This window comes from Mauremys mutica, chromosome 16 (genome assembly GCF_020497125.1).
Source record: "Mauremys mutica isolate MM-2020 ecotype Southern chromosome 16, ASM2049712v1, whole genome shotgun sequence".
Taxonomy (NCBI): Eukaryota; Metazoa; Chordata; order Testudines; family Geoemydidae; genus Mauremys; species Mauremys mutica.
This window is the reverse complement of record NC_059087.1, coordinates 8,994,209-9,016,849: the sequence shown is the minus strand read 5'-3', so window position 1 is coordinate 9,016,849 and position 22,641 is coordinate 8,994,209. Positions and strand designations below refer to the sequence as shown.

At 51.7% G+C, this 22,641-nt stretch overlaps 1 protein-coding gene across 22 annotated transcripts in view; it reads left to right on the top strand.

The window, feature by feature from the left end:
- Positions 1 to 22,641, top strand: part of NCOR2 (nuclear receptor corepressor 2) — a 404,125-nt gene that overhangs the window by 361,014 nt on the left and 20,470 nt on the right. For 17 of the 22 annotated variants that reach the window (XM_044990019.1, XM_044990017.1, XM_044990011.1 and 14 more), the window contains 11 exons: positions 189 to 341; positions 1,836 to 1,922; positions 2,662 to 2,942; positions 4,184 to 4,538; positions 9,969 to 10,196; positions 10,779 to 11,033; positions 13,995 to 14,144; positions 15,847 to 15,981; positions 16,209 to 16,371; positions 17,271 to 17,818; positions 22,454 to 22,597. In XM_044990019.1, the coding sequence (XP_044845954.1) occupies positions 189 to 341; positions 1,836 to 1,922; positions 2,662 to 2,942; positions 4,184 to 4,538; positions 9,969 to 10,196; positions 10,779 to 11,033; positions 13,995 to 14,144; positions 15,847 to 15,981; positions 16,209 to 16,371; positions 17,271 to 17,818; positions 22,454 to 22,597 (2,499 nt within the window). The remainder of the gene's footprint in view (positions 1 to 188; positions 342 to 1,835; positions 1,923 to 2,661; positions 2,943 to 4,183; positions 4,539 to 9,968; positions 10,197 to 10,778; positions 11,034 to 13,994; positions 14,145 to 15,846; positions 15,982 to 16,208; positions 16,372 to 17,270; positions 17,819 to 22,453; positions 22,598 to 22,641) is intronic. The other 5 variants (XM_044990021.1, XM_044990020.1, XM_044990016.1 and 2 more) reach the window with 3 other exon arrangements.

Sequence of the window (22,641 nt, the reverse complement as noted above, 5' to 3'; positions counted from 1 at the left end):
ATTTCCTGGAACCCAGCAGCATGGTGTAATGCCGACAGAGCCTGCTGAGTGCAAGCTGAATTGCCGGACTCACTCCGATGGGAGTGAGCCTTTAGTGGATGTGCGAATGACCGTAAACAACCTCGCTCACTCCCTCCCTCCCCCTTCTTCATGCTGCTACCGTTTCTTCATCTCCTTTTATTTCCTAGGTGGAGTCGGTGCTTCCCAGTGCCCCAAGGAGGACAGCAGAAGCACTGGCGCGTCTCATGAGACCACTGGTACCAAACGGACCTACGATATGATGGAGGGGAGGATCAGCCGGGGTTTGCCGGCGCGCGATCTGTCGTCCACTAGCATTGAAGGTGGGTTTGGGGGAATCTTTCAGTCGTGCCATGTCAGGAGTCAAACACCAGGGCAGACAATGTGCGGCATCTTTCCAATTCTGAGAGCTCTCCCCGTCTGCCAACAGCAGCCCTTCTGTTCCAGGAGGAATGGCAGCAGCCAGTTTCGGAGGAGATGCACATGGCTATGCGCTCTCCCACAGGACCTTCTGGCTCACATTTTCCTTCATCTAAAATAAGACATCCAGACTGAAAGTGCATGTTTTGCTGCATGCTTGCGTGTCTGTGTGTGTGAGCAAGTGAGTGAGTGACAGCCATATCTCTCTTCTGGATCTACCAGTACAGTGAGAACTTACAGGCCTTACCGGAAAAATGAATCTCTCCTTCTCAACACCCATGCTTTGTGCCCTGCACAGAAATGGCCAAGTTGCTCTAAACTAGAGATACAGACTGCGATTTTCAGTGGTTGACAGGCACACATCTCCCACTGAAGGTCCCAGCTGTAACTGTTGAAGGGACTTCAGCAGATAATTCTAGCTATAAAAGGTTTTGCTTAAAATAAACCCTAAAAAAGGTTTTACAAACCCTAACCCTAATATTTAGTACAATTTTTTCTGGCCCCGTTACCAAGAGAACCCAGTGTCGGAGCCGGCTAACTCTGCACATATAAGATGGCCAGCTCTTTGGGACAGGGCCTGTCTTTTTGTTGTGTGCTTGTACAGCACCTAGCACAATGGGTTCCTGGTCCATGACTGGGGTTCCTAGGCCCTACTGTAATAAAATAATAACCATAATAATAAAGTGACTATGCGCGTGATTTTATTGGGGCTGCTTACAAGTGTTACAGTGTTTGTAAGATTGGGATCCGAGTATCTAGTTTATCTATAGGGCTTATATATTTTTAAGAGTGGCATCTTCATTCTCTCTAGACCCACATGGAACTGAGAGCCGGGGAAAGTTGCACAGAATTTTGCGGGGGAAGGGGCAAAGTGGGTTTCTGATTTATAAAGCAGGAAGCAATGCAATTTTGAAGTTACAATTCTCTAATTGCTATCTAATGGGTAGATGAATCATATTTTTGTTGGAGGTGTTGGCATCCATCCATATGCTTTAGGCGTTACTGACATACATGCATCACAGGGAAAACTTTAAGGAAAGATGATCGTTCTGGACCTGCAAATGCTTTTTTAACCCGAAACTTTCCCTTGCAGCATTTTGAATCCAAACATGCCAGCAATAGTAGGAAAACAAGAAAGTGAAACTGACTAGAAACAAAGGGAAACTGACCAGTCTGGCCTTTTGGTCCCAAAAGTACAGGAAGTAAACAAGCAGTTCAAAAGGAGAAAAGTAAACTAGCTATTTAGAAAACATTTTTGTATTAATCCCAGGTGGTGCTATTACTGGAGAAAACTTTTAAAAATTAGGTGATTTCTCGCTTGTCAGTGTCCCTTTAAAATATAATGAAAATGTCAGCAGTCTTGCTACCTTCTGACTATTCTCTTTGGCCTGTTCTAGGTCTAATGGGTCGAGCGATCCCCCCCGACAGACACAGTCCCCATAACTTAAAGGAGCAGCATCATATCCGGGGCTCAATTACACAAGGTAATACTGGCAAGTATCCACATCAGGAAGTATATGGGGTGGGGGAGGGGCAGCCATGACAGGTGACATTTCCTCATGTGCAACTCAGCACTATCTATTAACCCTGCATGCAATTAGTGTGGAAGGAACTAAGGACTGAGTTGTCCCACTGGTTCTGCAGTCACATTGCGGGTCTAGCCAGCAACTGGAGAAGCAGAGAGTCCTAGGGGGGAGAACACTGGACTGGGACTCAGGGGACTTGCGGTCTACTTCCAGCTCTGCCACTGGCCTGCTGGGTGACTATGGGCAAGTTATTTCCCTATTCTGTGCCTCAGTTTTCCCCATCTGTAAAACTGGGATAATGATCCTGACCTCCTTTGTCAAGTGTTTTGAGATCGAATGATGAAAAGGGATAATTAAGAGCTACGTATTCATCATCATCATATCTGCTGCTTGGCGAGGGTGAGATTTCAGAAGTGAGCCGTTGACATTGGCCTGGTAAAATTCCCATTGGGGAGCTCACTGAGAGCAGAGCTGAGCCAACGCAGAGTGTTTCTGAAAAATCCCACTCTTGGCGAGGCAGTTGGGGCTTTGCAGAACCCGTTGGGTTGCCCAGGCTCTGTAGTGGCTTTGCATGTGAACGCCATCAAACCCCCGTGGCCCACAGCCTGTATAGGGGCCATAAGTACATCATTCAGTTTGCATGACCTGCTTCTCTGGAGAATCACATTGGTGCATTACCTTCTTGGGGGGGCTGCAGGAATCCCGCGATCCTATGTGGAGGGCCACGAGGACTACCTCAGAAGAGAAGCCAAACAGCTCAAGAGGGAAAACACTCCCCCAAGGGACTTGTCCGACACTTACAAAGTCAGGCCTCACGAGGGCCTTGCTCCCTTGAAAATGAAAGCAGCTCATGAAGGCCTCGTTGCCACCGTGAAGGAAGCGGGAAGATCGATCCACGAGATTCCCAGGGAAGAGTTAAGGCGCACGCCTGACATCCCGGTGGCAGCAAGGCCTCTGAAGGAAGGATCTATCACACAGGTGCGTTCCTTGAGGGAGGGGCAGGTTACTTTGCAGGAGGTAAAGGGGATCAGTACGGCGCCAGGTGGATGAAGGCACCCAAGCACCAGAGAACTGGGCCAAAGAGAGGTCTCTATGGGGGTGTCTCCCGTAGAACTTTGGCCCCTGTTTTGAAATATGTTAAAGTCTGGCACATACTTGGACCTCTTTCCCCAGAGGGGCCCAGTGCACGCGTGGGGTGTCACAGAGCTTGAAAAGATCTCCAGGGCGCTGCATGTCCGGCCCCTTCACGGGTGCCCTGTCGGAGCCATTCGGCGTGGGGTTTGTTGTGCGGAGGATATTTTAAGTCCTAGCAAACACTGCAAGTGATTCTTTCACTTATTGCCCTCTTGAATCTTTTAGTACCGGGTATGAGTGTAACCTCAGAACTAAGGTGGCCTTATTACTTGTGTAGACTCCTGGGAACCCCCAGCCATGAAATATTGGGGTAGTGGGATGAGATGAAGTATGCCAATTTTGGCCTCTCTCTAATGAAGAATGCCCCTTTCTAACCACCTTTCTGAGACATCCACCCACCCCATGTAAACTTCTTGGGTCCTTCTGTGTTCTCAGTTACACGGGTATAAACCCAAAGTAAACTCACTGAAGTCGGTCGGAGTGACTCTTAATTACATAGATGTCACTAAGAGCAGGGTCTGTCACTTCCAGCAGGACCGGCTTTAGGAATTGGGGAACAAGTGCTTGGGGCACGTCTCGTGGCTTGGACTCGCACCGTACGTGGAGCGTTTCGATAGCAGCTGTTTAGAATACTCGTGACTGTTGATTGTATTGTATTTCTCTGGGGTGTGTGGGAGAAGCGCAGTGGATATAGACACTCATTGATGGTGATTCATCTTCCTGTTGTCACAGTGGGGAATGTGCATTTACATGCCATGTTCTGTTGGGCTGTAGCTCCTGGAGACAGTTGATTCCCATGGGAATAGGAGTCTCCACTCATCCTTACCTGTTCCAGTGGAATAGCATTACCTCCTAGTTCTGAGTCTCACCGGTGCAGTTCTGTGTACAGTATTAGTGCTGTTGATTTTCAGTGGGACTTTTGTTTCCAAGTCACTTAAGTGCTTTGGAATATCCCACCCCGGGGCCCAGGCTGAGCACCGAGTGCGAATGACGACCTAAAAGAGCAAACGGTGATCTTCACTGATTCTGCCCTGCTGCGTTCCCTTCCCCACTCTGATGCCCTCTTCGCTGCCTTGTTTCCCCAGGGTACCCCGCTGAAATACGACAGCAACTCTTCCTCAGTAAGTGCCAAAAAGCATGATGTCCTGTCGATCATCGGGAGCCCAGGGAGGACTTTTCACTCTGTGCACTCGCTGGACGTCATGCAAGACCCAAGGACTCTGGACAGAGCTTGTTACGAGGAGAGCCTGAAAAGCAGGCCCAGCCCAGTTACAAACTCTGGAGGTTCAATTACCAGGGGAGCCCCCGTGATTGTCCCTGAGCCCGGAAAGCCTCGCCGTAGCCCGCTTACCTACGAGGACCACGGGGCAGCGTTTAGTAGCCATCTGCATCGAGGTTCTCCAGTATCCACAAGGGAGTCGACCCCACGGCAGCATGAAGGTAACTGTCGTTCTCCAGCAGACCCCTAATGTGCTGGGGACGGTTAGGGCTTTTAGGAAGTGCTGGGATTGGAGCATTACAGGGCTTTGGCTGGGTTCCCACCCTCGCCCCCTATTTGCTGTCCCCTCACAAACGCTAGAGGGAAATGTGCAGTAGTTGCCATGGACCAAATGTTGTGGTGTAAATCTGGAATATCTCTTGGAAGTCAATGGAGATGGCTCCAGATTGACACTGGAATCCCTGAGACTGGGATTTGGCCCTGTGTGTTTCTGAAGGCTGTGCTGCAGAGGAGGCGTCTGTACGCAGGCTTTGATCTAGAACGCACATGTTTTAATGGTGTGGGAGAAAGCTCAGTGCTAAGTAACATGAAAAATTGGGGGGAGGAGGGATATTTTCTCCCCTCTCTTCTGTGCAAGTCTACCCAGCTCTGCATTTATCCCTCATCCATCACCATAGCATCTGAGGGCTTTGGCTGTAGCTGCGTATAATCCATGCTAGCCAGCAGATGGAGACAGTCCAGTTGGGTTGTCGAGACCTGACATCCCTTTGGGAGATGCAAGAGTTTTGCTGCCTCAGAATGCTTGTGTGGCAGGGGGCGCAGTTCCACCTGCATGCATTGAAATCACTTGGGCCGCTGGCCAGCAGCCTGAGAGCAAGACCCTGGCCTGGCAAAGCACTGGGATTGTACTGCCATAGCTGCTCTCAGAGGCCACGTTCAAAAGCCAGCAAGGTTGCTTGGGCAGGCAGAATTTGGCACAGTGCAAATCTAGCAATCCAGAGCACAGACGTAGCCAGAATGACTCGCTGCCTGGCTGATAGGATTGCGCTTCAGTCCAGCAAATGCCTGTTTCCTTTCATCCTGTTAACTCTTGGTTGCTTGGTGAAACGCAAGGACACGAGCACATATGCGTAGAGCGCATTTACTGTAACAGACAGCGTCAGCTCCAGCAACGCTTTCCCCTAAATCCAGCCAGAGCCTCAGGGATCGTGAATCATCAGGCAGAGCAAGAGAAATTTCATCCTGACTGCGACTGTGCCAGTGACCCAAACTACATTTGCAGTTCAGAAAACTGCAGTCTGCGTCCAAGAGCGTTGGTGCCGTCCCTGCCTCCTCATGCTTCCTCTGAGGGTCGAATGAGAGAGGCGTGACCAAAGAGAGCCATGGGTGACCCTGCCTGTGATCCTTAATAGAGAAGAAGAATTTTCGAAAAGCCACCCCACCCAACAACCAATAGACCCAGGGCAAACCAATAGCCACCCCACCCAACAACCAATAGACCCAGGGCAAACCAATAGCCACCCCACCCAACAACCAATAGACCCAGGGCAAACCAATAGCCACCCCACCCAACAACCAATAGACCCAGGATAAACCAATAGCCACCCCACCCAGCCACCCCACCCAACAACCAATAGACCCAGGATAAACCAATAGCCACCCCACCCAACAACCAATAGAACCGGGGGCTAACCAATAGCCACCCCACCCAACAACCAATAGAACCGGGGGCTAACCAAAAGCCACCCCACCCAACAACCAATAGAACCGGGGCTAACCAAAAGCCACCCCACCAAACAACCAATAGAACCGGGGGCTAACCAATAGCCACCCTACCCAACAACCAGTAGAACCGGGGCTAACCAATAGCCACCCCACCCAACAACCAATAGACCCAGGGCAAACCAATAGCCACCCCACCCAACAACCAATAGACCCAGGGCAAACCAATAGCCACCCCACCCAACAACCAATAGACCCAGGATAAACCAATAGCCACCCCACCCAGCCACCCCACCCAACAACCAATAGACCCAGGATAAACCAATAGCCACCCCACCCAACAACCAATAGAACCGGGGGCTAACCAATAGCCACCCCACCCAACAACCAATAGAACCGGGGGCTAACCAAAAGCCACCCCACCCAACAACCAATAGAACCGGGGCTAACCAAAAGCCACCCCACCAAACAACCAATAGAACCGGGGGCTAACCAATAGCCACCCTACCCAACAACCAGTAGAACCGGGGCTAACCAATAGCCACCCCACCCAACAACCAATAGACCCAGGGCAAACCAATAGCCATCCCACCCAACAACCAATAGACCCAGGATAAACCAATAGCCACCCTACCCAGCCACCCCACCCAACAACCAATAGACCCAGGATAAACCAATAGCCACCCCACCCAACAACCAATAGAACCGGGGCTAACCAATAGCCACCCCACCCAACAGCCAATAGAACCAGGGCTAACCAATAGCCACCCCACCCAACAACCAATAGAACCGGGGGCTAACCAATAGCCACCCCACCCAACAACCAATAGAACCGGGGCTAACCAAAAGCCACCCCACCAAACAACCAATAGAACCGGGGGCTAACCAATAGCCACCCTACCCAACAACCAGTAGAACCGGGGCTAACCGATAGCCACCCCACCCAACAACCAATAGACCCAGGATAAACCAATAGCCACCCCACCCAACAACCAATAGAACCGGGGCAAACCAATAGCCACCCCACCAAACAACCAATAGAATCGGGGGCTAACCAATAGCCACCCTACCCAACAACCAGTAGAACCGGGGCTAACCAATAGCCACCCCACCCAACAACCAATAGAACCAGGGCAAAAGGTCCCCTTGATCTCATGCTGCACCTCCAACACTATTACCAAAAATAACAACCCTCGCCCCAAACACGTGGGGTGGGAAAGGAGCCTGGTGGGCCTGAGCAGATAGGCCATGTTCCATCCCTTACGCTCTTCCTCTTGGGAGCCACCTGTGGGGTCCCAGGGACAGAGTGTACTTAGACTGGTGTCACCTTTCAAAAGGGACTGATGGGTTTAAAGTGTTCACCATGAGAAACCTTAAAGGGACCTGACTTTGTAGAGATCAAGCCCGTGTTGGGCACCCAAGATCACTAGTCGCTTTTGAAAACGTCAGCCAAAGTGCTCAGCCGATGGGCTTTCCCTCTGCCCAACGCGTGAACATGGGAAATCAGTCATTCCCTCCTCGCTGAGAACCAGCGCCCTGGCCGTCAGCATCGCCAAGCAATGCGCTTGCTGTTCTCTAGCAGGCTACAAGTGGAGCAGTTATAGGTGGGGGACACTTCTCCGTCCGCCTGCCTGTGTGATCAGTCTAGTATTAGGGCCTTCACCACCACAGGCCCTAGAGACTGATCGTTTGCTAAAGCGGAGCATGAGGCCTCATTTCAGAAAAATGCACTTTGGCTGGCTGGCTTCTCTGTGATTCGCACATGTGGCCAACGTGCAGCACTAGTGTTGGGGAGGGGCTGGAGGTTTCCCGAGAAAGTTGAATATTTCTATTAAATTCCAGCACAGAGGCGTAATTTTGTGTGTCTGTAGATGACAGGGTGCCCATAGGGGGTCTGCAAGGGTAAGTCATAGCATCATTTTCCTGGGTTGGAAGGAGCTGTTATTCCCTCTGCACTCCTGGCAGATTAGATGTACGGGGCCCTGCCGAGGAGCTGAGACGCTGTTAAAACCGAAGGAGTGGCGATTCAAACCTGAAACGGTTCCATGGTTATTTTGGCATCAAGGAAAACAGTTTTGTGAGGGGAATTAACCAGTCCCTGCAGGGCTGGAAACCCAAACGTCACTGAACGGGGCAAGTGCATAAGAACGAGACAGTGAAATTGAGCAGCTTAACTTCATTGTCTGAACTGGAGCTGGTTGAGTCATCCCTAAAGAATCCTCGATTTGTGGAATTTCGGTTCGTTGCCTGTCTGCAAACGGATCACAGCTTTTCTTGCATTTATTTGTTGTTGGGAAATGACACGCTGGCTCACGTCTCTGAATAGTTCAGGGTCTGTGGCTTGTTTGCGAGTGGTTTGTTGCAAGAATTTGACATTCAAGCTGTTTTGATTGGACCCTGGGCTCACATGGTACGTTTCCCTCCCCAGAGCGGATGAGCTGAGCGTAACTCTTAGAATCAGGGCTCATGGTTACTAATTAGCTAGCCTGGTGATATTCACCCTGTACAGAGGGCGAGCACCAAAGTGCCAGCTCTGAGTTAATAGGGATGCGAGAGAAGCTTGACATTATTCCAGCTGCTTCTCCATGTATTATGAAAGTGTTTACAGCTCCTGGTGAGCGCAGGAGGACGGCTGCTGTCAGAACCATCTGGGCCCTATTTCATCATATTTATTTTGAGTTTCCAGGGTCACTTTTTTTCTCTCTGATAACATTAACCTTTCTGCTGCCGGCAGAGCATTTAGACAGGTCTATGGCAGCAGGGTCCCGCTGCCATCCACTCAGATGGGTCAGGTTCGTTGGACTGCGTCAGGAGAGCATGTTTGTCAGATGTCCCTGGCCCCTTGCTGAGGTTAGGTGAAGATCTTTGTGAGGGCAAACGTGAGATCCATTCAGGGCAAAACTGGCTTTCGTTTAGGAACCAAACCAGGGACCTGGCAGGGCAACGTTCTGGAGAGCTTTGTGCGGAAGTGGGAGAAGATAAGACCCTGCGGGCTGGAGGGTCAGTTAGATTGTGAAGATTTGCTTGTGTGGTTGTCTCTGAAACATTTCTCGTGGGTATGTCCTTAGAGAGAGTGGCTGAGCCTAGGCCTGGGAGCCAGAAACTCTTCAGCTCGAATCCTGGCTCTGGCATTGATCTTGGGCAAGCCCTCACCCTCTCTTCTCCTAGCTGTAATAACAGGGATGCTTATTTGCTTTCCTCTCCTAGATGCTGGGGATTAATCGTTGTTCCTAGAATGTTTTGAAGGCGAACAGGCAAATACATCACTGCCGTCAGTGAGGGTAACTCCATTGATGTCAGTGGAAGATGACTCCCATTTTCATTAAAGCCATTGGAGTCACACTCTCTTATCCCAAGGCTGAATTTAGCCCCAAAAGCGTTACCCGGGGAGAGCGTCTCGCTCTCTTTGTAGAAGTAACAGCCTTTGCTCTCACCGATATTGCCAAGGAGATCTGCTCTGACTCGTTACCTCTTGTGCCGCGTCCAGCTCCCGAGTGTTGGGCCCCGCAATTCGAAAGGCAAAACGAAAGGGCGGGCTTTTGACTTAGGAACACACTTGCCGTGGGCAGAATGGGAGAGCAGAACTCTTAGAATCAGGTGCAGCTGCTTTCAGTGGGACCCTCGTCCTCCTCCCTAGTCACAGAGATGCTTTCGGAAATCGCACCTGTTGCCACATGCCGCAGGCCGGATTCTGACCCCAGGTAAACAATGGCAGCTTCCACTGAAGCCAATGGCAGTTGCCACTGTGACCCTGAGGGTGGAATGGGCCCAGTAGGTTTAAACAGAGGAAAAACTCCTTGATTTGACAAAGCTCAGTGTACGTGCCAGAATCAGTAAGGTAGTGGGGGGCACGCCCCTCTGAGAGCAGCGCTTGGCTGCGAGTGTGTTTCAACATGGACTCTTCTGACTCCTTTCTTTTGCCTCTGCAGGGAGCATCACGGCTGGGAAGCCGGTGTCCCAGGACAGAAAGATCACCCCCACAACAAGAGACATCGCCAACTCCAAGTCTCCTCACGCTACTCTATCGGACCATCACCATCCCATCTCCCCCTACGAACATTTACTCCGGGGAATGAGTGGTGTCGATTTGTACAGAGGACACATTCCATTGGCCTTCGACCCCGCTGCAATTCCCAGGGGAATTCAACTGGAAGCAGGTACTCCTTTATTTGGGGCACTTGGCAGGAGCAGCCCCTGGTCAGCTGAGCAAAAAAACTGCCTCGGTTCCATTCCTATGAATGTAGCATAGCTGCGAACAGAAGGGGGCCCTTTCTGCTCTAAGCCGTGTAACAAGCCGCTGGCTGGCTGGTGACGTTCCGTTTCACAATGAGCAATGGAAACAGGCTTTGAAAGCAGTGCTGCCTTGACTGTTGAGTAACTCTTTGGCTTAAAGCTGCGTCTCAGATGAGCTCTTCTCTGACTCAGTTCCATCCTTACCCTGACGCTGCTCCGGTGCACAGTTGGCAGATGAAGGCCTGACACAGCAAAAAACCAGCTTCCTCTACCCTCATGCCCACGGGGGCTGATGTCTCTGGTGTGTTGCATGGGCCTCCCCAGCCTGAAGGCCAGATGGAGGGTTCCTGGTGGGTGCTCACTGATTTGGGCCTTGTCTGTTCCTAAATTATCCCACGTCCCAGTTGATGCTTGTGAGCGCTGCAGTTTTCATGAGTCAGACTCTGCTGTGCTCTCGTAGGACCGTACTGTCAGTTGCTCATGCGCGTCTGAATCTTCTCTTCTAGCTGCTGCTTACTACTTGCCCAGGCATCTTGCTCCAAGCCCGACGTACCCCCATCTCTACCCTCCGTACCTCATCAGAGGGTATCCAGACACTGCCGCCATGGAGAACAGGCAGACCATCATCAATGACTACATCACCTCCCAGCAGATGCACCAGAACGCCGCCGCCACTGCCATGGCTCAGCGGGCAGACATGCTGCGCGGACTTTCGCCCCGAGAACCCTCGCTGGCTCTCAACTATGCTGCAGGTCCTCGAAGTATGAAGCTGTCTGTGGTTTTTAGGTGGCATTTTTTCTTCTTGAAAGGCATAGGGCTGTCGTTCTGACCTCAGGCCCCTAGCGTAACACCCAGCAGGGCTCCCGTGGTGGAGATCACGACGACAGTACCCATGCGGCATGCACATTGGTGTGCCACATTGGTCTGCGGCGCCAGGGGCAGGAGCATCTTGGCTTCGGCCGGTTGAGCGGTTCCTGAGCCATCTGTGCAAAGGCAGTTGGTTTCTGTCCGTCTTGATAGCGCGTTTGGTTTCTCCAGGCTGCTTCAGGGGCAGCCCCGTGACCTTGGGCTGGAGTTTGATCAGCTCTCACAGGTTAAAGAGGGCCAGGCCTGACCAGTGCTTGGATAAGAGCCCCTCAGGGTACATCTGCGGCGCCCGTGGCAGCCTGGCTCGACACACTCGGACTTGCGGGGGCTGCTGCTGCCGCACTCTCAGAATGGCTGGGGAGACGGCACTGGGACGCCGTGGCTCAGACTGGAGCTGGGGTGCTGAAGCCAAGGGGCAGGAGTGGGCCCAGCTGTGGCTTCAAAGCGCTGTCTATCCAGCTGTTTTTAGAGAGCCACTGCAAACCTGAGTCTCTCTACCCGGGCAGGGAGATGGGATCCAGTCCTGGGGGCAGTGCCCCGTGTGGCACTAGGGGCTCTGGGCTGCTGCTTCTGCACCCTCCTCCAGACAAAACAACACTGGGGTCCCAGTCAGCCTGTGGCTAGTCAGGATCATTTGTTTGGTTGGGTTTGTTTTCAGGCATGGCGTGTCCTAGCCTGATTCAGCCCCCCCTCAATTCCCCTCCAAACTGAATACATGGTTGATCTCTACCTCCTGCCCTACGCGGTTGTGCGGTTGTTGCAGGCTCTTAAAAAGCTGCCACCCCGAAAAGAGACGGACTGTCAGTGGTGGGCAAAGGGATTCCGTACGGGCAGAGGAAATCGCTTTGGGATCCCTCGGGCGGGGAGCTGCTCTATAAGTTGCTCTTGTTCTTTGACTTCTTTACTGCTAGCAGCTGGCAGGTTTTTCTTTCTGTTAGTAATACGTGGCTGTTCACTAACCTGTCCCTTGCCCTGCTGTCCCGTCACCATCCCCCAGCAGTGGGGCCAGTTCAGGGTAAATGGCAGGAATTCCAGGTGCCAGCAAAACCTTGCAGACTGGAGGAGGTGAGAAACCAAGAGTGTAACATTGAAAGAGAGAGGTACCGTAGAAAGCCGGGGAATGTAGAACGTGATCTGGGCGGGTACCCTGGAAACTGGGTGAAGGCAAAAGGATGAATTAGTGAGGGGCTGGATTATGGCGCCCTTTCTCTCCACGGAGAGCACTCGAGTAGCCCCATGGACGTCACTTGTGCTACGAGGAAGGACTCCACAATCCGGCCCATGGTGTTTGTAAAGCTCTTTCAAGATTAAAAAATGCTGTGTGAGTGTGAAGTGTGGTTGTTAATAATGAGCGAAGCTTGCTCCGTGGGGGTGGGTGTAACATTGCTGCATCTTCTAAAACAGTCGAGTAGCTGATCTGTGGCTTTCCAGCTCTTCAGAACATGCTCCCATCGACAGTGGGGTCCGTAGCCCTGTAAAATAGCATTTATGCTATTGCACTGATGGTTCTTTCAGTCTACGCTGGCTGTAGGCATATTCTCACTCAATGCAAATTGATCTCTGGTCTTTATAGACAATATCTCCAGTGAACTGTGCTGAACTGGGCCCTTCTAGCCCAATGTAAATCCTGAGATTTGAAAGCTGTGTATGATTTTGGGGATAAAGCAAATGAGACCTGTTTTGAAGCATCTCTCAGAAAAGACCCAGGGGGACTTTCTCATCTCATTGTGCTGAGTAGGCCTCTGTCCTCATAGCTGACTCTGTGATGCTGCTGAGTCTCCCTCCAGCTAAAATCCCACCCACAGGGAATCTGGGGGTCCCCTCTGACTCCAGAACTAAAATTTGTATGTGGCTTGTGCTATTCTCACCTGCAGAACACACCGATCTGAGCTAATGACCTCACTCAAGTGCCCCCCAAGTGAGAGAATTCTCAGTTCAGGCTCTGACTCCGCCCTTTCTCGTACCCCGGCACGTACAGAACGGGGTGTATGTAGGATCATAAAAATGTAGGGCTGGAAGGGATTTTGAGAGGCCATTTAGCCCAGCCCCCTGCACTGAGGCAGGACCCGGTCTACCGAAACCATCCTTGACAGGTGTTTGTCCAACCTGTTCTTAAAAACCTCCAATGACAGGGATTCCACAACCTCCCTTGGAAGCCTATTCCAGAGTTTACCAATCCCTGTTGGTTTCATTTCAGTGAATCCCATGTGCGGGGTGGGCAGAGTGCCCCACGCTGCGGAATTAGAACCCCAAGAGCAGTGCCTGGACCCCGCCGTTCAAAAGAAAGCCACGCCGACTCCTCCGCTTTCACTGTCCGAGCTGAGTGAAAGGCATTAAGTAAACCCAGGGTGAAATTCCCCCTGTGAAAGATGGGCCTGAACTGGGAGTTACGTGGTGCTTGGGCCATCAGCTGGGGTCTGCACCGGGGTGGATTTCGCCCTCTGATTGTACGCTGCCTCAGGCAGGGAGTGTCTTTGTGCTCTGTGTTTGTCCAGCACCTAGCGCCGTGGGGTCCTGGTCTGTGACTGGGGCTCCTAGGTAGAAATAATAAATGATGATAACCCCAAGAGCATCAATGGTGAGAAGTAGATCCTAATTTTCAATGCTTCCTCTTTTAATAATCCATCGCCAGCGGGGTTCACAACAGAGCGGGAAACAGCTTTTAAATTATGCAGCTAGCCCTAGACAATCAGATTGTTCTCTTGCTAGTGTCCCCTTCCCAGTTGCCAGGGGTACGTGTGTTCGTGCGCTGTCCCGATTCCCAGGGCTTCCCTACCAGCATCACTCTCCGCACCCTCTTGTGTGGAGCGTGGGTTTGACCGTCATCCTGACAGTCCTTTCAATTCTCTCTCCAGGGATCATCGACCTGTCCCAAGTGCCGCACCTGCCCGTCCTCGTGCCCCCCACACCTGGCACCTCCGCCGCCTCGATGGACCGAATCACGTACATCCCCAGCGCCCCCCAGACATTTAGCAGCCGGCACAGCAGCTCCCCGCTCTCCCCAGGTAAAACCCACGGGGTTTGAATTGCCACCTGATAATCTGCCTGGGTGGGCATGTGGACAGACTGAACCCCCGCCGTGTGTGGGTGTGGGTGTGTGTGTTTGAGGCTTCCCAGGAACTCCCATTGCTCCAGGATTTCGGTCTGCTGAGCCTGGCACGCTGGTTTGTCCTACACCCGGAATTCTTAGTCCCCTCGGCTCTTACCACATGGATAGTACTTCCCATCCAAGGATCTTCAGGTGCTTGAGGTGCACAAACTAAACCGACAGGGGAAGGGAGCTGGTAAACCAGGGCACAGAGAGACGTAACTTGTCCAAGGCCAATCCAGACCCAGGTGTAGAGCACAGCAGAGTCCTGCTCCTACTCTTCTCTGATCACTACCTACCAGTCCCTCTTCCCTGGGCTTAACCCGAGCTGGGGTTAGGGTTGGGGCCAGCAGGGGGCCCGGAGCTGGGGCTAGGGCTGGGGCCGGTGGGGGGCCCCGAGCTGGGGAGATGATCAGTAGGGTTGTTTCTCTCTTTTATGGAGAGCTCTGAGGCTGGAAGGACTGTTCTTGTCTGCAGGTGCAGCCGATAATCATTGGCTTGTAACTCTGCTAGAACTTGACCTGCTTTGGCAGTTTGGGCCCGTCAGCTCTCTGCATTGTTACTTATTCAGCACCTGATGCAGCCTTGCAGCTGGGCGAGACGTTTTCCCCTCCCCCAAAGAGTTCACAAACGGAGTCCAGACCAAACGTCACTTGTGAAGACGGGGGTGTGAGGACAAGAACGCCAGTGATTTCCATGGGGCTGTGGTGGTTATGGGTTCGGAGGCTAGCTGCACCTTTGTCCCCGTCCGGGTGCTTTAGAGAGACCTGCCCCCCGTCTTGGCCCTCTTGCCTCACCTGTCTCAAGAGGAATCTTGTGATCCTTCGGTGGGAGCCGTATGTACCAGTTGGTGCCCTGCAGGCCCGACTGTGTGTGGGACACCTGCATATCCTCCCTTTGGGAGTCTGTAACCAGAGATCCCCTGTTGAAGTGTTTTCATCAACTCTTGGGAACAAAACATTAGAGAAAGAAGGACGCAGCATGCTAGTTCGGATTGCGCTGAGTAGAGAAGAATTGCCAGGGCTTTGTGACCAGCAGGAGGGGCTAGTTCCCTAGGATCTCGGACGGGATCGTCCTTGGGGTGGCTAGCCTCTCCCACTGCTCGTGACGCCACAGCTGCGTTCCCATTTTTAGAACATAAGCTCAATCAGACCTAGGGCGGGGATGTCTCCCGACCCCAGCTCTAGTGCAGATACACCCTGAGCGTGTTTACTCCTGTCTCCATCCAGCAGGGCCTACCCAGGGGAATGCCCCACAGTGGACAGGTAAGGCCCATTCAGTCTCAGTGGGTTGTAATCACTAGCCTAGTGGCTGTCTCTCCCCATGGGTGAGGGTGTTGAAACCATCTGATCCCTTTTGTCAGTCGAACACACCATCTTAGAAGTCAAGCGCATCTGTCACATTTTGGGTACAGATGGAAATGTGCAGTTAATACAGATATTTGTGCCCGATGGTTGCGCCGGTGTAAGTGGTATCAGGCCCCGGTCTTTGCTTATCTGCCAGGATCTGGTTTAGGAAGCTCGTGCAGAGATTCTGTAGCTGCAACACTCACAGGACTGGAGGTTGCCCCAGAATTCCGCTCGCAGGGCCCCCTGTCACTGGCTGCCTTTGAATTCCAGGAGGCCCCACGCACATGACCAAACAGACAGGCGCGTCGGCTTCCGAACGGGAACGAGATCGGGAGCGCGAGAGGGAGCGCGAGAAATCCTTCCTAGCAGCCTCCACTGTGGAGCATGCACCCATCTGGAGACCAGGTAGGCTTGGAGGAACCCAGGCCATACGGCTTGTGGATAGCAGTGGTTCCACTGGTGAGCAGAGCCATCGCTATCGGGGTGGGAGGGCGGCGTGATGCGGGGCGGCGCTGGGGACAGTTCTCTAAGGTTTATGCAGAGCTCTCTCTTCCTCCCCATCTCGCTGTCACTTGCCCCTTGGTTTTCCGTACTGGTTTCCAGCTCAGATTCTTCACTGCATTTTCTTACAGGGACCGAGCAAAGCAGCAGCCGTTCAGCCACTCATTCTCACAGCCACCAGCACTCTCCCGCCTCGCCCCGCACCCACGAGACCGTCCAGCAGCGCCCCAGCGTGCTGCACAACACGGGCATGAAGGTCATCTCGTCGGAGAGCCTCACCCCGTCGGTTCTGCGGTGTGTATGGGCTTTGCGGCTCACCGCGCTCCTGCCCTCGGTGGGTGGAGGGCTCTGGGTCGTTAAGGATCTAATCCTGCACCGTTGATGGCCACAGGCGTTTTTTGGTCATTGATTTGAATGGGAGCAGGCCTCAGCAGCAGGCCTGTGGTGGGCTGGCTGATTTTGACCAGGTTCTTTTCCTTTTCAAATGGCTTTTGCTGGGAGCTGCTCCCAGGGAGCAAATGGGGGGATGGTCGTGGGCTGTCCGCTCTGGGCCAAATCCAGATGTTCTTACTCAGCCCGTGCTTCAGCCTTTGCCTCAATGAGAAGTTTTCTTCAGCCTTTTGAAGTAAGGGCTCGTTATTTTGGTCACTCCAACTGGCCAGCCCCTTGTGCCGCAAACAACCTGTGGAAATGCATATGTAGGTGGTGGGGTTTCCAGCTTGTTCTTCGTCCCAACTTCAGCAGGAAGCTAGAAGTTATCTGAGTCCTCTTGCTCTCTGGCATTATGCCACACTCCGCCTGGGCCTTTTTTTGCCCCAGTGCAGTCTCATGCCTAAGTTTTAAATGGGGAATCAGCCACACTGGTTAAATGGAACATGGGCGGGGTTCTCCGCTCACTTACGTCAGTGCAGACGAGGAGTAACTCTGCTGAAGTCCAAACTGGTGTAAACAGGACCAGAATCAGGCCCCGTTTGTTTAGTTTTCCAAGGAAGACGCATTGTGACCTTCTCCTGAGTCAGTTTCGCATAGTTTGGCATTGGATCCATTAACCTCCGAGTAACATGCACCGTAGCTAATACCTCTGTCGGGTTACTGAATTGGACAGGAGCAAACAGCCTAGTTCCTGTGGGGGTGGGGAAGCTGCAGCGTCTCTCATCCCCACGGTCATATTATCTCTGCATTCCTTTTTGAAGATCCTCCACCACCACCACCACATCGCCCATCCGCTCTGCAGGATTTCCCACGGCATCCGCCCTGCGCTGCTCCCTCAGTGGAGTGGACAGCTATGCAGCCATGATGGACCCTGCTCTCCTACAGAAAGAGGCGTCCAGGGCCCGAGAAGCCAAGGTAGAACGCCCTCAGACTGACAACAACATGTTCACCTCAAAGCTGCCCAGTGGGGCAGGCCTAGAACAGTCATCGTCACCCGTTAAAGCCATGGAGTCCAGGCCCTTACCAGCCTCCGGGCCAGGTTCTACCCAGCAGTATAGCAGAGGACAGGGGAAAAACCAGCACCATCATCCGCCCCTGGATCAGCAGCACGCAGTCTCGGTCAATGAGCAGCACAGTAGAGAAAAGAATCAAAGTAAATCCTTTTCAATGCAGGAACAGGAGCTCCGAGCACTCGGTAAGACCACCATGACAGCGGCCAGCTTCATAGATGTGATTATCATGCGTCAAATTTCTTGCGATAAGGGGAAGCGAGAAAGACGCTCGCTAAATAACGACTCCGCTAGTGATGGTAAGAAATTGGAGGGGCGGGTGCCAGTCCAAGTTTGTGGCCTAAAACCAATTTGTTTATTTTATTTTTTGAATTGCACGTTTTGGTGGTTGGCTTTTTCCACTTCCTGAGTTTTTTGGAATCATTTATGTTATTCCAGTCTTTTATTTTTGTTGTTTGTTTTAAAAGTCCTTCCTCCACCCCCCCTCCCTTTTTTTTTTAATTTTCCTTTGCCAATTCTTGCTTTGCAGCTCTAGTTCATCTCCTGGTATTTATTTATTTATTTTAAATTCTTGATTTCACTGTAATTAGCAATTCACATGTGGCCTAGTTAAAGAATCATGGGTAATAACTCAAACAGCAAGGGGTCTGGGGGGAGGGGGAGGGAATGTCTCATTCTAACAGGACAGCCATGGCAGACAAGAACAATGTCCCATGTTTGCACAATGCCTCTCCATTTGATAGATCCCAAAGCAGTGTATCAATTTGTCTATCAAATGATACATCAGTGCTTAGATGCCATGGTGACAGGCACTATATAAGACATAAATATAGATAGTATACTGTTCGGGGATCATGTAGCTGCCATTGGAATGCAACCACTTCTGGAGTGAAACACAGCAGCTGCTTAACCCAGCACAACAGCTTAAGGCACAAAAAGTAGAATATGTTTATCCGGGTGAAACTGCCGTTGGGCGGGGAGGACGGTGGGTCTAAGTTCATGCCCATCTCTATAGGGACACTTACAGGGACAGCTGCGCTTTGGTCCAGAGCAGCCCCCTGGGTTCCATTTAGATATTTAGTTATTAGCAAGCACCATGTAATGCTTAGCGCACAGGGGTCTTGGAGGCTAAGCATGTCACAGTGTTATCTCTGTGAATCTCTCCTGCACGTCTGCCCTGGGTCCCAGCATTGCACTCCCATGCATGTAAACCTTAGTGCACGGTGTGCACCAGACAGTCCACGGGGATAATTGGAGAGGAGAATTTTTTCCTGACTCTGTTCTCTGAATCTTTCCCTCTTTGCTCTTCAAGATCTTACTAATAAGCAGTGATACTTGTCATTGGGCTCTTCCAGCCAGCTGCCGAGAATGCTCTGCTAGCTATGAGTATGGCTTTAGTGGGGCATTTTTTCCTGACGCTAATAAAACACACTAAAGCAGTGGTCCCCAACCTTTTTGTGGCCAGTAGCACATTCATGTTTTCAGAAGAGTGTGGCGGGCGCCAACAATTTTTCAAGACTTATTTTGTATTTGTACATTAAATAATACAAAAAAAATCATATTTAATATTACATAATATATGAAATCAAGAGAGAACCCGGAGAAAAGCCGTGAGGAAAGAGAACACTGGCGCCTGCAGCCCCGGAGTTCTCTGTCCCCAGCAGGCGCAGGGCCCCGGATTCTCTCCTCTGCTGGACACTAGGCGGGTCCTGCGCCTGCCGGGGACCGAGAACACTGGCGCCTGCAGCCCTGGAGTTCTCTGTCCCTGGCAGGCACAGGGCCGTGGCTTCTTTCCCCTGCTGGGCACTAGGCGGGCACACATAAATGCCCTGGCGGGCGCCATGGCACCCACGGGCACCACGTTGGGGACCACTGCGCTAAAGCATTTCTGCAAACACATCCGAAAAAGCAGATCATTGGGAAGTCATGCAGCAGCAGGATTTCCTCCGAGCCCATCCAGAGAGCTGGGAGTTGCAACGCTCCACCTTACAGTGGCTAGAAATCCTGCTCGGTCAATAGGAAGGAGGAGGTGTCCCAGCCTAGAGATCTCAGCAAGGGGTGCTACTGTAAAAGATATCAGCGGGGGAGCCGTGTTAGTCTGGATCTGTAAAAGCAGCAAAGAGTCCTGTGGCACCTTACAGACTAACAGACATATTGGAGCATGAGCTTTCGTAGGTGAATACCCACTTCGTCGGATGCATGTAATGGAAATTTCCAGAGGCAGGTATAAATATGCAAGCAAGAATTAGGCTAGAGAAAAGCAGTTTCTCCTCCCTTGGTGTTCACACCTCAACTGCTAGAAGAGGGCCTCATCCTCCCTGATTGAACTAACCTCGTTATCTCTAGCCTGATTCTTGCCAGCATATTTATACCTGCCTCTGGAAATTTCCACTACTTGCATCTGACGAAGTGGGTATTCACCCACGAAAGCTCATGCTCCAATACATCTGTTAGTCTATAAGGTGCCACAGGACTCTTTGCTGCTTTTACTGTAAAAGAGTTTCCCCTTTTATTGGAGCCAAGGCTATGTTGTGCTGCTGTCTTTGACCGTCCCAGACTAGAGAGGGGCTGTGTTCCAATGACCCATAGGCCAGAGCTCGGGACGCAGTATCCCAAAAGCCTTGGAACAAGAATTAGCTGTATATTACCTTGTTAAGTCTTTTCTAGTGATTCCCTCCCACCCAAGCTCTCTGATCCGTGCCTGGCCATTCGTACATCTACTTCTCTTCCTCCTCCAGACGCGCGTAAACACAAACAGCTCCAAGCCGCTCAGATTTCTGGGGATCACAGTATTACACACACTCCAACTGCCCCAGTGCTGGCACAGCAAGCTGGTCTGCTTCCCACCCCTGGCTCCAGCCATCAGTCAGATGAGAGTATGACCAGCCAGCCCTGATCAGGGATATCAGCGCCAGCAATGTCCTGTCAATACAGACAAGCCTTTCAGAGTGGGGTGGAGACCCAGTGGTACTAGGGTTTGGCTCTTCAGCTAAGACTCACTAGAACGTGACTGAGGGAGTGGGGATCTCACGCTACGAAGCAATAGCACTAGAAGCAATGAATCCGCATGAGAAGGGACATGCCCAATGACCCAAACAGAGAGTGAGCAGAACGACTCTTTAATACAAGGCATGTACGTGTGTGGGAATGGCACATCTCCCACTCGGCCCACCTCTCTTCCAGTGACTTCACATGAGTCCATTGATATCCGCTGGGTTCAGTGAGTGAGCCCAGCTTGGCAGGGTCCCTGCCTGGGCCGGGATGGGGCGAGCAGGCTGTTCTGGGCGTGAGTTCAGCGTAGGTAGCTGGCTGTGACTGGCTCCCAGAGAGAATGTGCTGGTGACAAGGAAGCCCTTGGTGAAATACACATGGGTCCCACAGAGCCAAGAGGGAACCGTGTGGTTTGTCTCCACTGATAACTCGTGGGAACTCGGCTTTAGGAAGTTAAAGGCATATCAAGAAGTGCGTGAAATTCCTTAGCCAGAGGGCAGGGTGCAAGGTTGGGACTCAGGACACCTTAGTCCTCTTCCTGGCTCTGCTCTCGATCTGTCCTGTGATCTTGTGGAAGTAACGCCACCTCTCCGCGTCTCTAGCCCCCTGCCTGTAAGACAGGGATAATGATGATGCAGTGTTGCCAGCTTTCAGGGTTTTATCACACATTTCATTTTACACTCCAGCTCCTGGAGAATCTCAACTTTCTTTTTTTTTTTTTAAAGAGTGAGTTTTTCACCCCATAGCAGATAAAAGCTTGAAAATGTGACCTGCGTGCACCTCAAAGGCTCAAAAACCTGAAGGAAAATAATAAAAACCCAACTGTTGTTGTTAGTATTTTTGTTTAATCTCGTGGCCCCAATCTCACAGTTTTGGGGTGGCCTGTCTCACAATTTTCGGCCGGTTGAGGTTGGCAGTGGTGTGATACTGGCTTTCCTTTGAGATCTACCAGTGAAAATGCCACCTAGAATAGTTAAAACCCAACACCCAACCACAACAATCATTTACTTTTCACTGTGTATGTGGCTTTTATCTGTTTGTTTGCGTTTCTCCGGTGTGGGAGGTGTGAATCCAGGCCGGTCAGGTTCACTGCCTTGAGCTGTTGTGTTTGGGTTTCCAGCTCTGCAAGAAAATGTGGTGGTGTTTTTTTCATTGTAATTGAAAAGCAAATTTGTGAAAAGCAGCAAATGTGGCTGGGTGTGTCTCTGTGTGTTTCCTTGCTGATTGTCAGCTGGTTCTTCTGATGATACTGGTACTGCTCGATGCACCTGGGGCTATATCTACACTGCACGTGAAGGTGGCATGATAGCACGGGTAGGCACCCCCACTCTAGCTTTCATCTGTCTCGCACAGGTGACAGGAGCATAGATGCAGTGATACGGGCTTCAGCATGGGCTAGCCACGCAAATATAAACCTGCTGGGGACCCTGGCAATGTTCTAGGGCAGCCGGCCTGTACTGGGGTCATGCCACTGCAACTGCATTGCTTTTATTCCCCATGGTAGCTAGGTTAAAGCTAGCAGAGTGTGCATGCCCAAGCTCCAGTCGCACCTTCTCTTGTAGTGGAGATGTGCCCTTAATGCCCCCTGGCATACTAAGAAGGGCTGTAGAAGCTGCAGCGAGGCGGGTATGTCCCGCAGCTTTAGATGTAAGGTCTCTGGTTATTTCTGTCACTTTTTGCTGATGCTGAAGATCTCAGTGCAGCAGCGGTTGCAGGACACGTAGGGTTAATCGCCACAAAGGAAACTCACACTATTAAAAGAACAGGAGTACTTGTGGCACCTTAGAGACTAACACATTTATTTCAGCATAAGCTTTCGTGGAATAAATGTGTTAGTCTCTAAGGTGCCACAAGTTCTCCTGTTCTTTTTGGGGATACAGACTAATACGGCTGCTACTCTGAAACCTGTCACAATATAAAGGCCTTTGCTTCCATTTCCCCAGGGTTCCACGGAGGCTACAGCCCTGATGGCGTTGAAGCAGTGAGCCCGGCGAGCTCGCCCAGCGTATCCCACGAGAAAGGGGCAAAGGTGCTGCCGGATGTGGAGAAAGGGCACGGGGAGCACAACATGAGACAAAAACAGCAAGGTGAGGGGCTGGCGGGGGTGCTGCCGCCTCAGCTCTGACATGGC